Below are 12,617 nucleotides of genomic sequence, written 5' to 3' on the forward strand. Positions count from 1 at the left end.
AATTTAAATGAGATACAATATATTTTTCCGAGTCTTGTAACAATTTAAAATTCGAATGTTTTTATTAATAATTTAAAATCATTCTATAATTATACCTGTGCAAAATTGTTTATGCATTATATTTAAAACAAATATGGTATCTATAGTCTATTACATATTTTTAGGCAAATAATTGTTTTTAATATTATGTTCTCTTTTATAAATTACAATGCAATAATAAATTATGTATTTATATTAACGATTTATATACTTGATCATCAACATATAATATTTTAAATAATTGTTATTTGTATGTACATTTTTACTTTGGTTTAAACATTTTGAAAAAAAATTAAATAATAACGTTTTATATTGAAATAAAATTAATAATTAAATGTAAAATTGAATTTAAGTTTTTTGAATAAACCAATCTCGAATCCTTCCATACTGCGAAAAGCGAAAGGAGAATATAAACAATCAACGTGATAAAGATTTTAATACTAAAACTATTATTTTATTAATTGTGTTTAATACAACCCAGCTTAACTATCAAGATTCAGCAATAAATCAAACAATATTTTCTTCGGTTAAAACAAATATAAGCAGCAAACAATATTAATATCGATAATACTCGTGTATATTGTATTTATATGTATATATATATATATATATCTGTATAATATACGTGTCCCTTTGCGTTTTTCTTGCAACGTTATTTTACCGCTTCATTACAAAACGGTGTATGCTCAGACCTCAAAGATATCGAAATACGAAAAGAAAAAGTCTGTAAAAACAAAAAAAAAAAAACAAAAAACGTTACGCGCTCGTATATAATATAATATTATTATATGCATTTGTGGTCACCAAATGTACTCCGTCCCGTTTAATTGACATGTTGCGCGGTTGAGGAGGTATTATTATTAATTATTATGTACAGTATATGATATAATATAGTTGCATAGTAGTAAAAAACAAAAAAAGGGGACGACCATCGATGGCGTACACATGTTTGTGTACATACGGTATGGTAGCACTTGACTGTTTTTTCAACACAATATTCAAACTTTTTTTTCTACAGTTATTGTCGTCGTCTTATGATGGTTATTCGCCGTAAACACACATACGCATGTGTATATATAATAATAATAATTAATAACACAATAATATTCATCAACTATTATTATCCGATTGAAAGATGACAACGGAAAAAAAAATAAAAATAAAGAGTAAAAAAAAAACATGACGTCTAAAACGCGAGCTAAACACTCGGTAATGGCGACAGGGATCGAGGCGTTGTACATAAAGACAGTGGACATGGGAAGGCGGAGGAGGTGAAAATCACGTGTGCGGACTCGGTGATTAATATACCAGAGGAATAAAAAAAAAATGTCCCTTCGAACCTATGATGTGTTCTCCGAGGTGACGAGGAGCCAGTCTTGCACAGGACACGAGGACGAACGCGTACACATGTAATCATACATCTAAGACTAACGCCACTAAATACGCTATACCTACGTTAAGATACTATACTGCATTATTGTTTTGTTATAATTTTAGTGTATTGTGACAGTAGTTAATCAACGTTAACAGTATTTAAGTCAGTGTTCCATAACAATTAAAAATAAATACTCAGGCAATCAAAACTATACTGCTGCTTTGAAAAGCCTCTGCGTAGGTTTACTTTTATTTCTAATTAGTTTATCGCGAAAATATTGAAAAGACCAGCGAAAGATTTACGATGAAGATCGAAAACGACGCGGATCCTTACATGTGGTTTGCTGACTGTCTGGGACCCGAACCACAGGATTGGATGAAGGATGTGGGGTTAGATTGGTTTGACGAAGAACTTTTGGGTCGACCCGAATCGCCCACATCGTCGGCACCGGTATCACGATCCATGGCTACAGAAAATAATAGTGACCACCAGAGATATCGTGATGGTTACCCGTCATATACTATCGAGTCGTCCGCATGGCTCATCCAACAACACCAACAATCAGCCGATTCCGAAGATGACAACGATGAAGATTACTCGTTACCACCGCCCGTTTTACCACCCATGATACCCGGCACCAGGAGTTTCTCCGACCAACTTCACAGGATCCGAAAACCATACGCCTTAGGGTCACCACCATCTACCTCAACATCATCTGAATTATTGGTGAGATGTTTTCAATATTAAATTAACATATTATTTTTGTCTATATTATAATATCCACGACACAATTATTATCAAAACGACGCTTTTATCACGATAGAAATATGGCTTTTATACAAATATGTTTGAATTTATAACATATTTTTATGTAATCGGTTTGTGTTAAATTTCTAAAAATTTTAAATGATCGGAAAGTTTTATATAAAGCATACTCATTTTGATTAACAAATATAAACGCAATGGGCAATAGGACGTGTTTGATTTCAGAAACCAAATAATCATTTTTAGTTACGACTTATGTGTTAACAGATCGTTTTAACTTTTAAATCATTCAATAATACTTAAATATTAAAATAAAATAAACTTATCATTCAATTATTTCTTTGTTCTAATATTAAGGTATAAGATGAAAATAGTTAAAAATCAATAAAAATAAGATAATAGTAAATTAATTCTTATAGCTAGGCTAATACTAAAAAGTAATTTAAATGTTATAATTAAAATTTATAATAATTGTAAAATACAAAATAAATAATATTTTGATTTATATTTTTATACAAATAACAGTAAGATATAGTTTTTCTATTATTAAAATGATTGTGTTTTTTTTTGTATCACGTATACCCATATAATACATGTTATATTTAAACTTTTATTCTGCACAACTAAATATACAAAAATAATGTAATATACCAACAAAGTATTTTTTTATTACTTAACATAACATATAATAATGTATACATAATATCAAACAATCGTGTTTATTTTTAAAGATATGGTTTTTTCTTGTTAAATCTACAAAGAAGAGAGTGCACTTAAGTACGTTACTAGAGTTTAAAATAAATGAAACAACATAGGTTTAATTATCATTTAGCTAATATTTATCTATAGTGGTGCAGTTATAAAATAATATGTCATGTTTGGGTCTGATAAGTGATGGGGGTGGACAAAATTAATGAAAAACCTACTTGTAAAGGATTTTTTAGTTATTTAATATTTATGCATATAATAATAACTCAATTCTCCACTAAAAAACTATTGAGTTTATTTTTATTTAATTTTTTAATTTTTTTTTTTTTTTTTTGATTTATTACGCAAAAATTAGTACCGTTACGTGAAACTTATAATAATAATTTCTATATCCACGTTGAAGTAGTCAATATAGTTAAAGCATTTAAAATTTATCGTAATAATGAGTAATTGTGTTTTGTATTAGCATAGTATTCTAAATAAAATGTATTAAATATTTTCGTTGAAAATCTATATATTTGCTTATTGTTATACCAAACTTGAAAGTGGTTATAAAATAATGAAAATGTATTTATTAAAAACATAGACTGTATAAACATTTAAACAAAATATTTCTTAAGTAATATTAAGGTGATATTTCAGAAAGTCCAAGAATTTGATTCATTTGGACACACAATTATCGCCGATGAAGAAGTTTGTTTTGACATGCCATTTTTAACGAACGACTCAGTTAATAAATCGTTTCTAGCTTCTGACAATCAGGTTCGTATAGAAATAATCATATACTCGTAAATATTAAAATGTATAAATGTATATGATTTTATAATTATGAGGATATACATTTTACACATAACTATAATTATTATTATTAAGGGATAGAGAGAGTTATAGTTGAAATCAAAAGGTAAATTTATCAAACAGGTTGTGATCCTAGTCATATGGAATTTTGAGCATTATTAGATAATAAAACAGAACAGAGGACAGTTTTAGCAGATATTGGAGTGCTAAAAAAGATGTGCGGAATGACTAAGAAAGATAGAATAATAAATACATTTATTAATGGTGTAGTAGAAGTGTTACCGATTTTGTTGAAAAAATAGGGGATAAGTTTAGATAGTTGGGTCATGTTATGAAAATAGGAACCTCAGAGGCAGTAAAAGCGGTTGTAGAGATAAAATATGTAGAAGGAAAGACGGGAAAAGGAAGAAGAGGAATTCTAAAGAAGTTATGGATAAATGGATTAAAGAATTACTTAAAAAAGCTGTATAAATAAAGGAGGGGAGTTTTTAAATATCAGTGCTATTGATACTGATCTGTAAATCAATACACAAAATAAAAAGATATACATATTTCAATTACATAATACATGTAGTTTATTGTTTTGTTTTATGTATTTAGCCATTGCCTGATGGTGAATTATTATAATAACTTTGTATTATGTTTTTATTAGTTGTTACTTGATACATATTATAATTTTTTTGATAAAGGTGGTAATGGCGAAAGACGATTGTGATGCTATAATGTACGACACATTCTTGGAACCACTTTACCAAGGTAAAAATATATATATTTTATTCAAATCAAATTTAATCTGCTTAAAATAATATAATATTATGTATAAATATAAAATTACTATATTGTATTTTTAAATCCCAAAAATCTATACACTTAAAATATTTTTTATTTCCTATTACACTTTATGTTTAAAATATGCCTAAATTTAATTTTTTGATCGAGGAAATATTGCAATATATTTAACTACTTTCCATGTTTCTCAAAATATTAATTATCTATATCTATAATATAATTTAACTGAATACATTTCATAAAAAAAATAATGATAATAATAACAAAATGTTAGAATTTGAACAATTAAGAGTTGTTGTTTTTATTTTTATAATTAACACGTACATCATACTTATTATTTTTTTTATTAATGCTTATAACTTATCAATAGTAATACGTATTTTGCATAGTATACTCATATGATTGTTGCCCACACATATTCTTAAATACATGTACTTGACTTTATTTTTGTTTTACCAACATCATAATAATACAAATATACTATTAAATTAATAGAAAAAAAAACATTGACATTTTGACATCGAGTATTTATTACGATGAATTCGTGGTTACTAAATAATATTATTATATAAACTAATAAACTATATTATAATTTCTAGTATCAAAATATTGCTGTACACAATAAACTTGAATTATTTGAAAATGTAGTAATATATTCTAATATTTTTGCCATAATATCATTTAGTACGAATTTTGCATGTATTTTCACGATTATCAGGTTTGCATTTTATAAATTTAGTTGTTGTATTCATTTTAGTATAAATGTTCATTGTGATCTAATTGAATCGGATTCCCATAATAAGCTTACAATTTACCTATAATAATTTTGTAATTTATTCTCCTCTGCGAATTTATATAGTAAATAATTTAATTTATGAAAGATTCTGAATTAAATAAAATCTGTTATATTATAGTATGAAACGACTTAGCTAATTTATGAAAAATAGCGGTTCTCCTAATTTTGGTGCCTAGAACGCACCGGTCTCACACGCACCGACAAATCATTTTTTCGTACACTTGTAAATCAATATTAAAAACGTTTTTAAAAAAAAGTTAGTAGTTTGAAATACGTTGCATGTTAATAGAAATAGGAAAGATTGTACTAACGAAAATTTTCGTTAGTAGATGAAAACAAACTATTGATTTCCATTCTAAGAACGCACGTACTAGCGTGCGGTACTCCAATATATTACTTGTTATGCGCGAACCCTGTGTGCAATATACACTGTATATGTTTAACATTACATGCACGTACAACTACGAATATGAAAACCAAGACGCCGGATTCGTAACCTAAATAGTACTACGTAGTCGACAATAACAGGGTAGTTGGTGGAAGATAGGATGGTCGTGGTAGTGCTCCAAGGAGCGGTAGGGTATGAGATAAGGAGTTTCAGAGAAGTTGCTTTTAGTCAGCAACGGGAGGAAATAAAAACTCTATAGTTTTACATATTTATATGCGCGTATACCCTAGAAAACCGGGGCCAATTACGCGAGGGTGAGCACAGCAGCCATGCTTGGGGTCTTCGACCTTTAGAGTGCTTTTCTGCAGTAACGATTGTTATATTTTCCTATCGTCGGTCGGTGCACGTGATTCACTGTCGTCGCAATGTCGCATCGCGTTCGCTCCACTTTGATACGCTATCTATAAACACCGAGTATAATACAACAATATATATATATATATTATACAAACCTTCCTCGTAACTATAATTTCTCATCCTACACCCATATCCTACGATATATATATACTGATATTATACTCACCCATAGCAATCTCGGTTCGATGCCTTTTTAAAAGTTGCGCTTTATATGCACAACATCTCCCTCTTTTGGTCTATAATAAAATCGGTCGCTTGCCAACAAATATCATTATAAATGTGGTTTACTAGAATACAAGTTGTCTTATGTTCATGCATATATATATCCTACCACATACTCTTTTGACCTTGATCGTATTTCGTAAAAATTAAAAAGTTCATTATTATTTCTCATAAATATTTTATTAAATGATTTTATTGTTTTGTCAAATGAAAAAAATAATGAATATTCTTTACGTGTGTTAATGTACTGACAATAAAGCTTTAGATTTTATTTTAGATACAATTTTGTCATCACATTATTTTTTTCAATCGAATAATAATTGTGCTTTTTTTTTTTAAACAAACTATAATTCACCTACTTGATATTATTTAACGATACGGGTACCTACGATTTGTTTTTAAGTCAATTCTTAAAAATTGTGTAAAAACAAACAATTATTAGGTTATGGTATTGATTTCGGTGAATACATTATTTTGCCCCTCCTAGAATTTTATACAGCTAGTTCATATTGTTTCTCTGTCATTTTTGCAGGCAATCCCTGCGACGGAGTATTGGCGTGCGAATGGGAAGGGTGCACGGTAAAAGTCGATGGCCCAGGTCAAGAACCGCTGGTACGGCACATCGAGAAACTGCACGTGGACACCGCTCCCCGGGGCGCCTGCGCGCAGTACACGTGCCAGTGGCGAGGATGCCCCAGGCGCGTGCGTCCGTTCAACGCCCGGTACAAGCTGCTCATACACATGCGAGTGCATTCGGGCGACAAGCCCAATAAATGCACGGTAAGTGCCTCCTACAAACATAGTATACAATATAATAAAATATATACGTACGAGTATAAACTGACCAAAATCACGGAGTTTAAAAATGTAGTATATACACATATATAATAATATATTAATACTGCGCGGCCTTGTACACATCATATAGAACGTACCATGTAATATCGTTCTTTCCCGTGTCCAACGTTAAGATCCAAGCCCCAAGGACAATTGCTCATCTAAAACTTGACTGTTTATTCATATCGAGATGCATGAGATTTCTCCCAAATAAATGGAACTATCGAATGACCCATATTAGTTTAAATTATAACTATAAATTAATTAACCATTATTATTATTATTATTGCATACAACTGTCAGATAATTTAATTTATAAATATATGCCTTATTTGAAATTTCTAACAAGCGGCAGAATCCGGAAATTGGAGAGTAGTAGGAAACACTAAAAGTGCAACTGCATACCGAATATTAAGGGTGGTTAGAATACAATTATAGGTATACTATATATTTTTTTAATCATAACGTTCACACATAATTGTATAGTTTGTATACAGAATAATATAATATAAAACTAACTATAAAGTAAATATTTGTGACATTAAAAATGACCTCTTCATCGTTCATACAAATATTAGATATCAATATCCTACTCTTGATAATAGAGGAAAATGCTTATAATAAACAGGACAACAGATAATAAAATATGAAGACGGTGACGACGAGGGGTGACATTGAATTAAGTCCCGCAAATATTTATGGGTTATCGGAGTTGAGTCCGACCAATATATAGGTTATTTGCGTTGAGTCACTTTCTTTAATTGTAATAATAAGTATTGTATATTGTATGTAACCGGCTATTTAGGTAGTTATGACATTTTAACTATACGGACTCAATTCAAAAATAATAAGATAATAAGCTAGACTTAATTCAATATCACTAACGACAATAATAATTTGTATTAGTACCTACCTATAGTAGTTAATTAATAATTTTTCTGGAAATATACTTGAGAATGTCATGATCTTGTTATACGATGATACATTTAGTATCGATTTATATATCAAAATTAAAAAGGAAAAATTAATAACGTTTTATTTTGAATTTCAAAGGAACACAAGTTAAGTCGATTTAAAATTCCCACCATACCCGTTGTGGTGTATTATATGGGTTTTTCCACCTCCATTATCGCTCGACATGTTAACAATAATGATGTTGTCATTTTTGTACAGAGTCTATACAATAGATGTACACTGAAATTTCAACGTACCAAATTATATAATATCATAAGAAATTGTGCTGCACGTCACGGGCATGTAACGCGACCAACTATACGTTATAATAATAGTTCTACCCACCGTTTATATCGTATCGCGACGCGCATTTAATATTACGGGCGATAGTGATATTTTAATAAGTAATATCTATATACCAATGCGCTCGGCGCAGTATGATGTCTAATGTTACATAGAACGCAGCATCCAAATATCCAACGCCGCCGAAGAGTGCTAATATCGAGTGCACATGCGCATGGACTGATACTCTGCGTGCGGCGTGTAGATGTACAATATAATAATGTATACCGTGTACATACATAGATAAAATATGTTTGCAATGTTATGTCCAATCGACGTGATCAGTGACAGCTATATTTTACGAAAGATTAATGTGTTTTTTTTTATAATGTCGATTCCTCGATAAAAAAAATCATATCAGATATAACTTTTTTTATATAGACAACACTCGATGTGCAATTTGTATATATATCGTCTGATATACGCAACCCGGTTACTCAATGCATAATAAGTAAATATGTCGGTGTGTCACCCATATTTGATCCACTTGACACGCGTTATCGAAACGTCTTAAAAGTCAATCAATCCTTAATAATTTGTAATAGCGTCAACAAAAATAATTGTCCTCATAACACAAATAAATAAAAAATCTGATTTATTATTTCTCTAGGTAATTAATATTAATAACAAAATATGCTTCTTTACCGTAAAAATATTATAAAGTTTTAAAATAATGTATGTATTCATTATAATTTATAATTCCTTTATATTTGTGAATTTATTTTAGTAAAATTACAAATTTAATACTGATCATAAACATTAAATAAGTATTATAAAATATAGTTATAAGCAGCGCATGTATCGGAAAAAAATATTAGAAAAGCGATGAAAAAGTTTTTTTTTTTTTAATGTGCGTATTTAAAGCTTAGGTAGTATTTAATTATTGTCTCATTAATTAAGATATAATAAGAAAGGTTATAATAGAAAGAGTACGTATTTTTTTATTTTTTTTATTAAGAATATAAACTCCTTATTCAGTCCTATTCTTATATCCATGGACTGTATGTAAATATATATAAATTATAATAGCTGGTATATCATCGATTATTCTCGATCTTAGTTATGCAATTTATTATAATATTAATTTTTTATTTACTAGAAATTTTGTTAGTAGGAAATAATTAAGTATACCTATAATTTTATGTATTTACTAACAGTTTGCTGGCTGTCCAAAAGCATTCTCTAGACTAGAGAATTTAAAAATTCATCAGCGGTCACACACCGGTGAAAAACCATATTCATGTCAATTTTTGGGATGCTCAAAAGCGTTCAGTAACAGTTCGGATCGAGCGAAACATCAAAGAACTCATTTTGAACAGGTAATTTATTATTATTATATTTAAATAGTACTAATACCTTTATAAGCAAATAAAAAATATTAACAATGGTATAATATTAGAAATACAATTATATTATAGTTATACTATCTAACATAAATACACAAAATATTTTTATTTATTTACCTACTATTTTAAGTACATACTATTATACGTATCTTATGATAATTTGTATTTTAATAAATAAAAGTTGTGTGGTATAAATTACTTTTAACTTTATGAACGTAGAAAAAACGTCATCAAATAAATTACATTATGCTAACGAATAAAACTTATATCAACAGTTATACGAGAGAAATATAAATTATATCGAAGTTATAAAACTTTCTCGAATGAAAGTCACGAACAATAAGAATAGCTTATTATTTTGAGGTCGTGATTTTTTCGATTACCATTTTCTATATCAAGAGCAATATAATTGTATAACAACAGCAAGTTATTATGTAACTATAAACTATATTCAGAATAGTAGAGATAAAATTCATCATTATTTTTATGATTCAGTATACCAATATAATAACTATCACATCAAAATATGAGCTATAGATAATATTATGTAAAAAAAATATAACAATTTACGGAAGACAAAATTGTATTTGAATAATATAGTGTAAAAATTGTTTTAAAACTATGAATATTAAGATTGTTCTTGTTTTATTTTCATCGACTAAACTTTCGCTAATATTATCAGTTATTAAATCACGTTCGATATTATTATTTTATTCTTCTAATTTATCTCATTTAGGTACATTAAAATATATCATTCAATAAGTTATTAAAGATTAAATAAACACATACTTAGTATTAACTATTAACACAACATTTTAAGTATCATTAGTTATTAAAAAAATATTTTTGCATTTATTATTATTATATAGTCTATACAATCAAAAAAAAATATATAAAAAAAATAAAATAATATTGTATATGAATAAGCCTATTTTAATTGTATACACATGTTTGTTAATAAATTGCATATATAGAATGCCGTGTCTTCAAATATAAATACTTACTATTTAAAACATATCATTAGCTATAAGTCATAATAATTTTTAATAATATTTGTTTTTTGAAATATTGATGCTATTTTTGGCATCTATTAAATCAATTATTTAAAAATGAATGACTCATTAAATATGTTTTTTTTTTTTATAATTTACACTTATTAATTGAAAATCGTATAAGACAGTTCTAAATAGCATTTTCATACTATAAACCTTATCTAACATGTTAGACACTGTAATTTAAGAAAAGTAATATTATAAAAATATTTTAATGATTCAAATTTTCTCAAACGACTTAATAAAGAATCCTCTCAACAGATTATTTAGTTTTCAAGATCATATTTAAATAAACGTTAAGTATTTATGAAAAAAACGAATCAAGCTCTTTCAACGACCACATTTTAAATTTGATTTCATATTTCTAATAAAATGTTATTATTTACAGAAACCATATGCCTGTACAGCAAGTGGATGTAACAAACGGTACACTGATCCAAGTTCACTAAGAAAACATGTAAAAAACCATTCACCACAATCATCTACGGTGAGTTACATATAAAACTTACATATTAACATTACAAACTCATATTAATTATGTAAAATGAAAATATTTTTAATAATATGGCTATTCGTTGAAATTATAATAAATTATAGTTTATAATATAGTTTGCATTAAAAAAAAAAAAACACTGATTATTATTTATTTTTGTTTGATGTAGAAACATTGGTCCAAAAATAATATTTTACCCAAACCTCATATTCAATCGGATTTAGCCAGTACAACAAATATTCAGACAATACGTAAGTATTAAAAATAAATTTAAATATATGACATGGTTTACACAGGAAGACCGGATAAATTTACTTTATGAGCATTCTACTTACAAAAGTAAAACATATTTCAATATAGACCACTTTTTATGAAACCGGTACTATCTAGTTATGGAGGTTATAGTTATTTCAAATGTATAAATATAAAATAAATAATTATTAATAATAAACCATTAAAAAAAAAAAAAAAAATTTAAAAAGGTAACATTAATATTAATTTTTTAGTTGATAAAAATAATAAAAAAAAATATTTTTTTGAATATTATCAATATTTAATTTATATTATTAAATAAAAACTACTTCTAAATAATGAAAAATATTTTAAATATTAATCATCTCAAAAATATTAAACCATCAGCACTTCAACATAAAGTTGTCATAATTAGAAATTTTTTCGTATTCTTAAGATTGTTAAGTGAACCCATTATTTTAGGTAAGAAGGAAAAAAGGTACAAGCCTAATTTTCTATTTTCTTTATTTTTATTTTTTTGTTATAGATTACCCCGATGAAAAACAATTCAAAATCAAATTAGAAAAGACTCAATGGTAAAAATCGATATACATTTAAGGTTTATGAAGTCTGTGATTTAAAAAAAAAAAAACTCATGAATCTATATTAAATTGTTGTGATTATATTATAGTAAACAAAAGCTGTTTAAATAAACTGCCTTAAGTAGATTAAGTTTAGAGATGTATTTAAATTTCTAATGTCTCTCATCATATTATAATCATAATCATCTCATTTATTATTATTATTATTTTTTTTATGTTTAATTAATATGTATACATTAGTTGTTTGATCAGTTTTCTTAAAATTTTACGTACGTTTTTTAAAAATTTTATTTATTATATTAAATTTGTTTTAGAAAGTAATATTTTGTACATAAAAAATAATAAGTTAAATATTGTGAAAATAAAAATAATATACCTTATTATTTTGCTCATATTTCGTATTACTATCATTTAAATTAATGAAAAAAAATCAAATATTGTCTTCATTTTAATTTCTTTTACA

At 27.1% G+C, this 12,617-nt stretch overlaps 1 protein-coding gene across 1 annotated transcript; it reads left to right on the forward strand.

Annotated features, from left to right (window-relative positions):
- The first annotated feature begins 1,316 nt into the window (after positions 1 to 1,316).
- Positions 1,317 to 12,324, forward strand: LOC112599580 (transcriptional activator GLI3-like). Its single transcript, XM_025346526.1, has 8 exons — positions 1,317 to 2,140; positions 3,530 to 3,649; positions 4,375 to 4,441; positions 6,830 to 7,077; positions 9,588 to 9,749; positions 11,217 to 11,315; positions 11,491 to 11,572; positions 12,100 to 12,324. The coding sequence occupies exons 1-8, from the start codon at positions 1,718 to 1,720 to the stop codon at positions 12,150 to 12,152; spliced, it is 1,254 nt and encodes a 417-aa protein (XP_025202311.1). The 5' UTR covers positions 1,317 to 1,717; the 3' UTR covers positions 12,153 to 12,324.
- The last annotated feature ends 293 nt before the right edge of the window (positions 12,325 to 12,617 follow it).

Source organism: Melanaphis sacchari, unplaced genomic scaffold (assembly GCF_002803265.2).
Source record: "Melanaphis sacchari strain LSU unplaced genomic scaffold, SCAv2.0 Contig53_pilon_pilon, whole genome shotgun sequence".
NCBI lineage: Eukaryota > Metazoa > Arthropoda > Insecta > Hemiptera > Aphididae > Melanaphis > Melanaphis sacchari.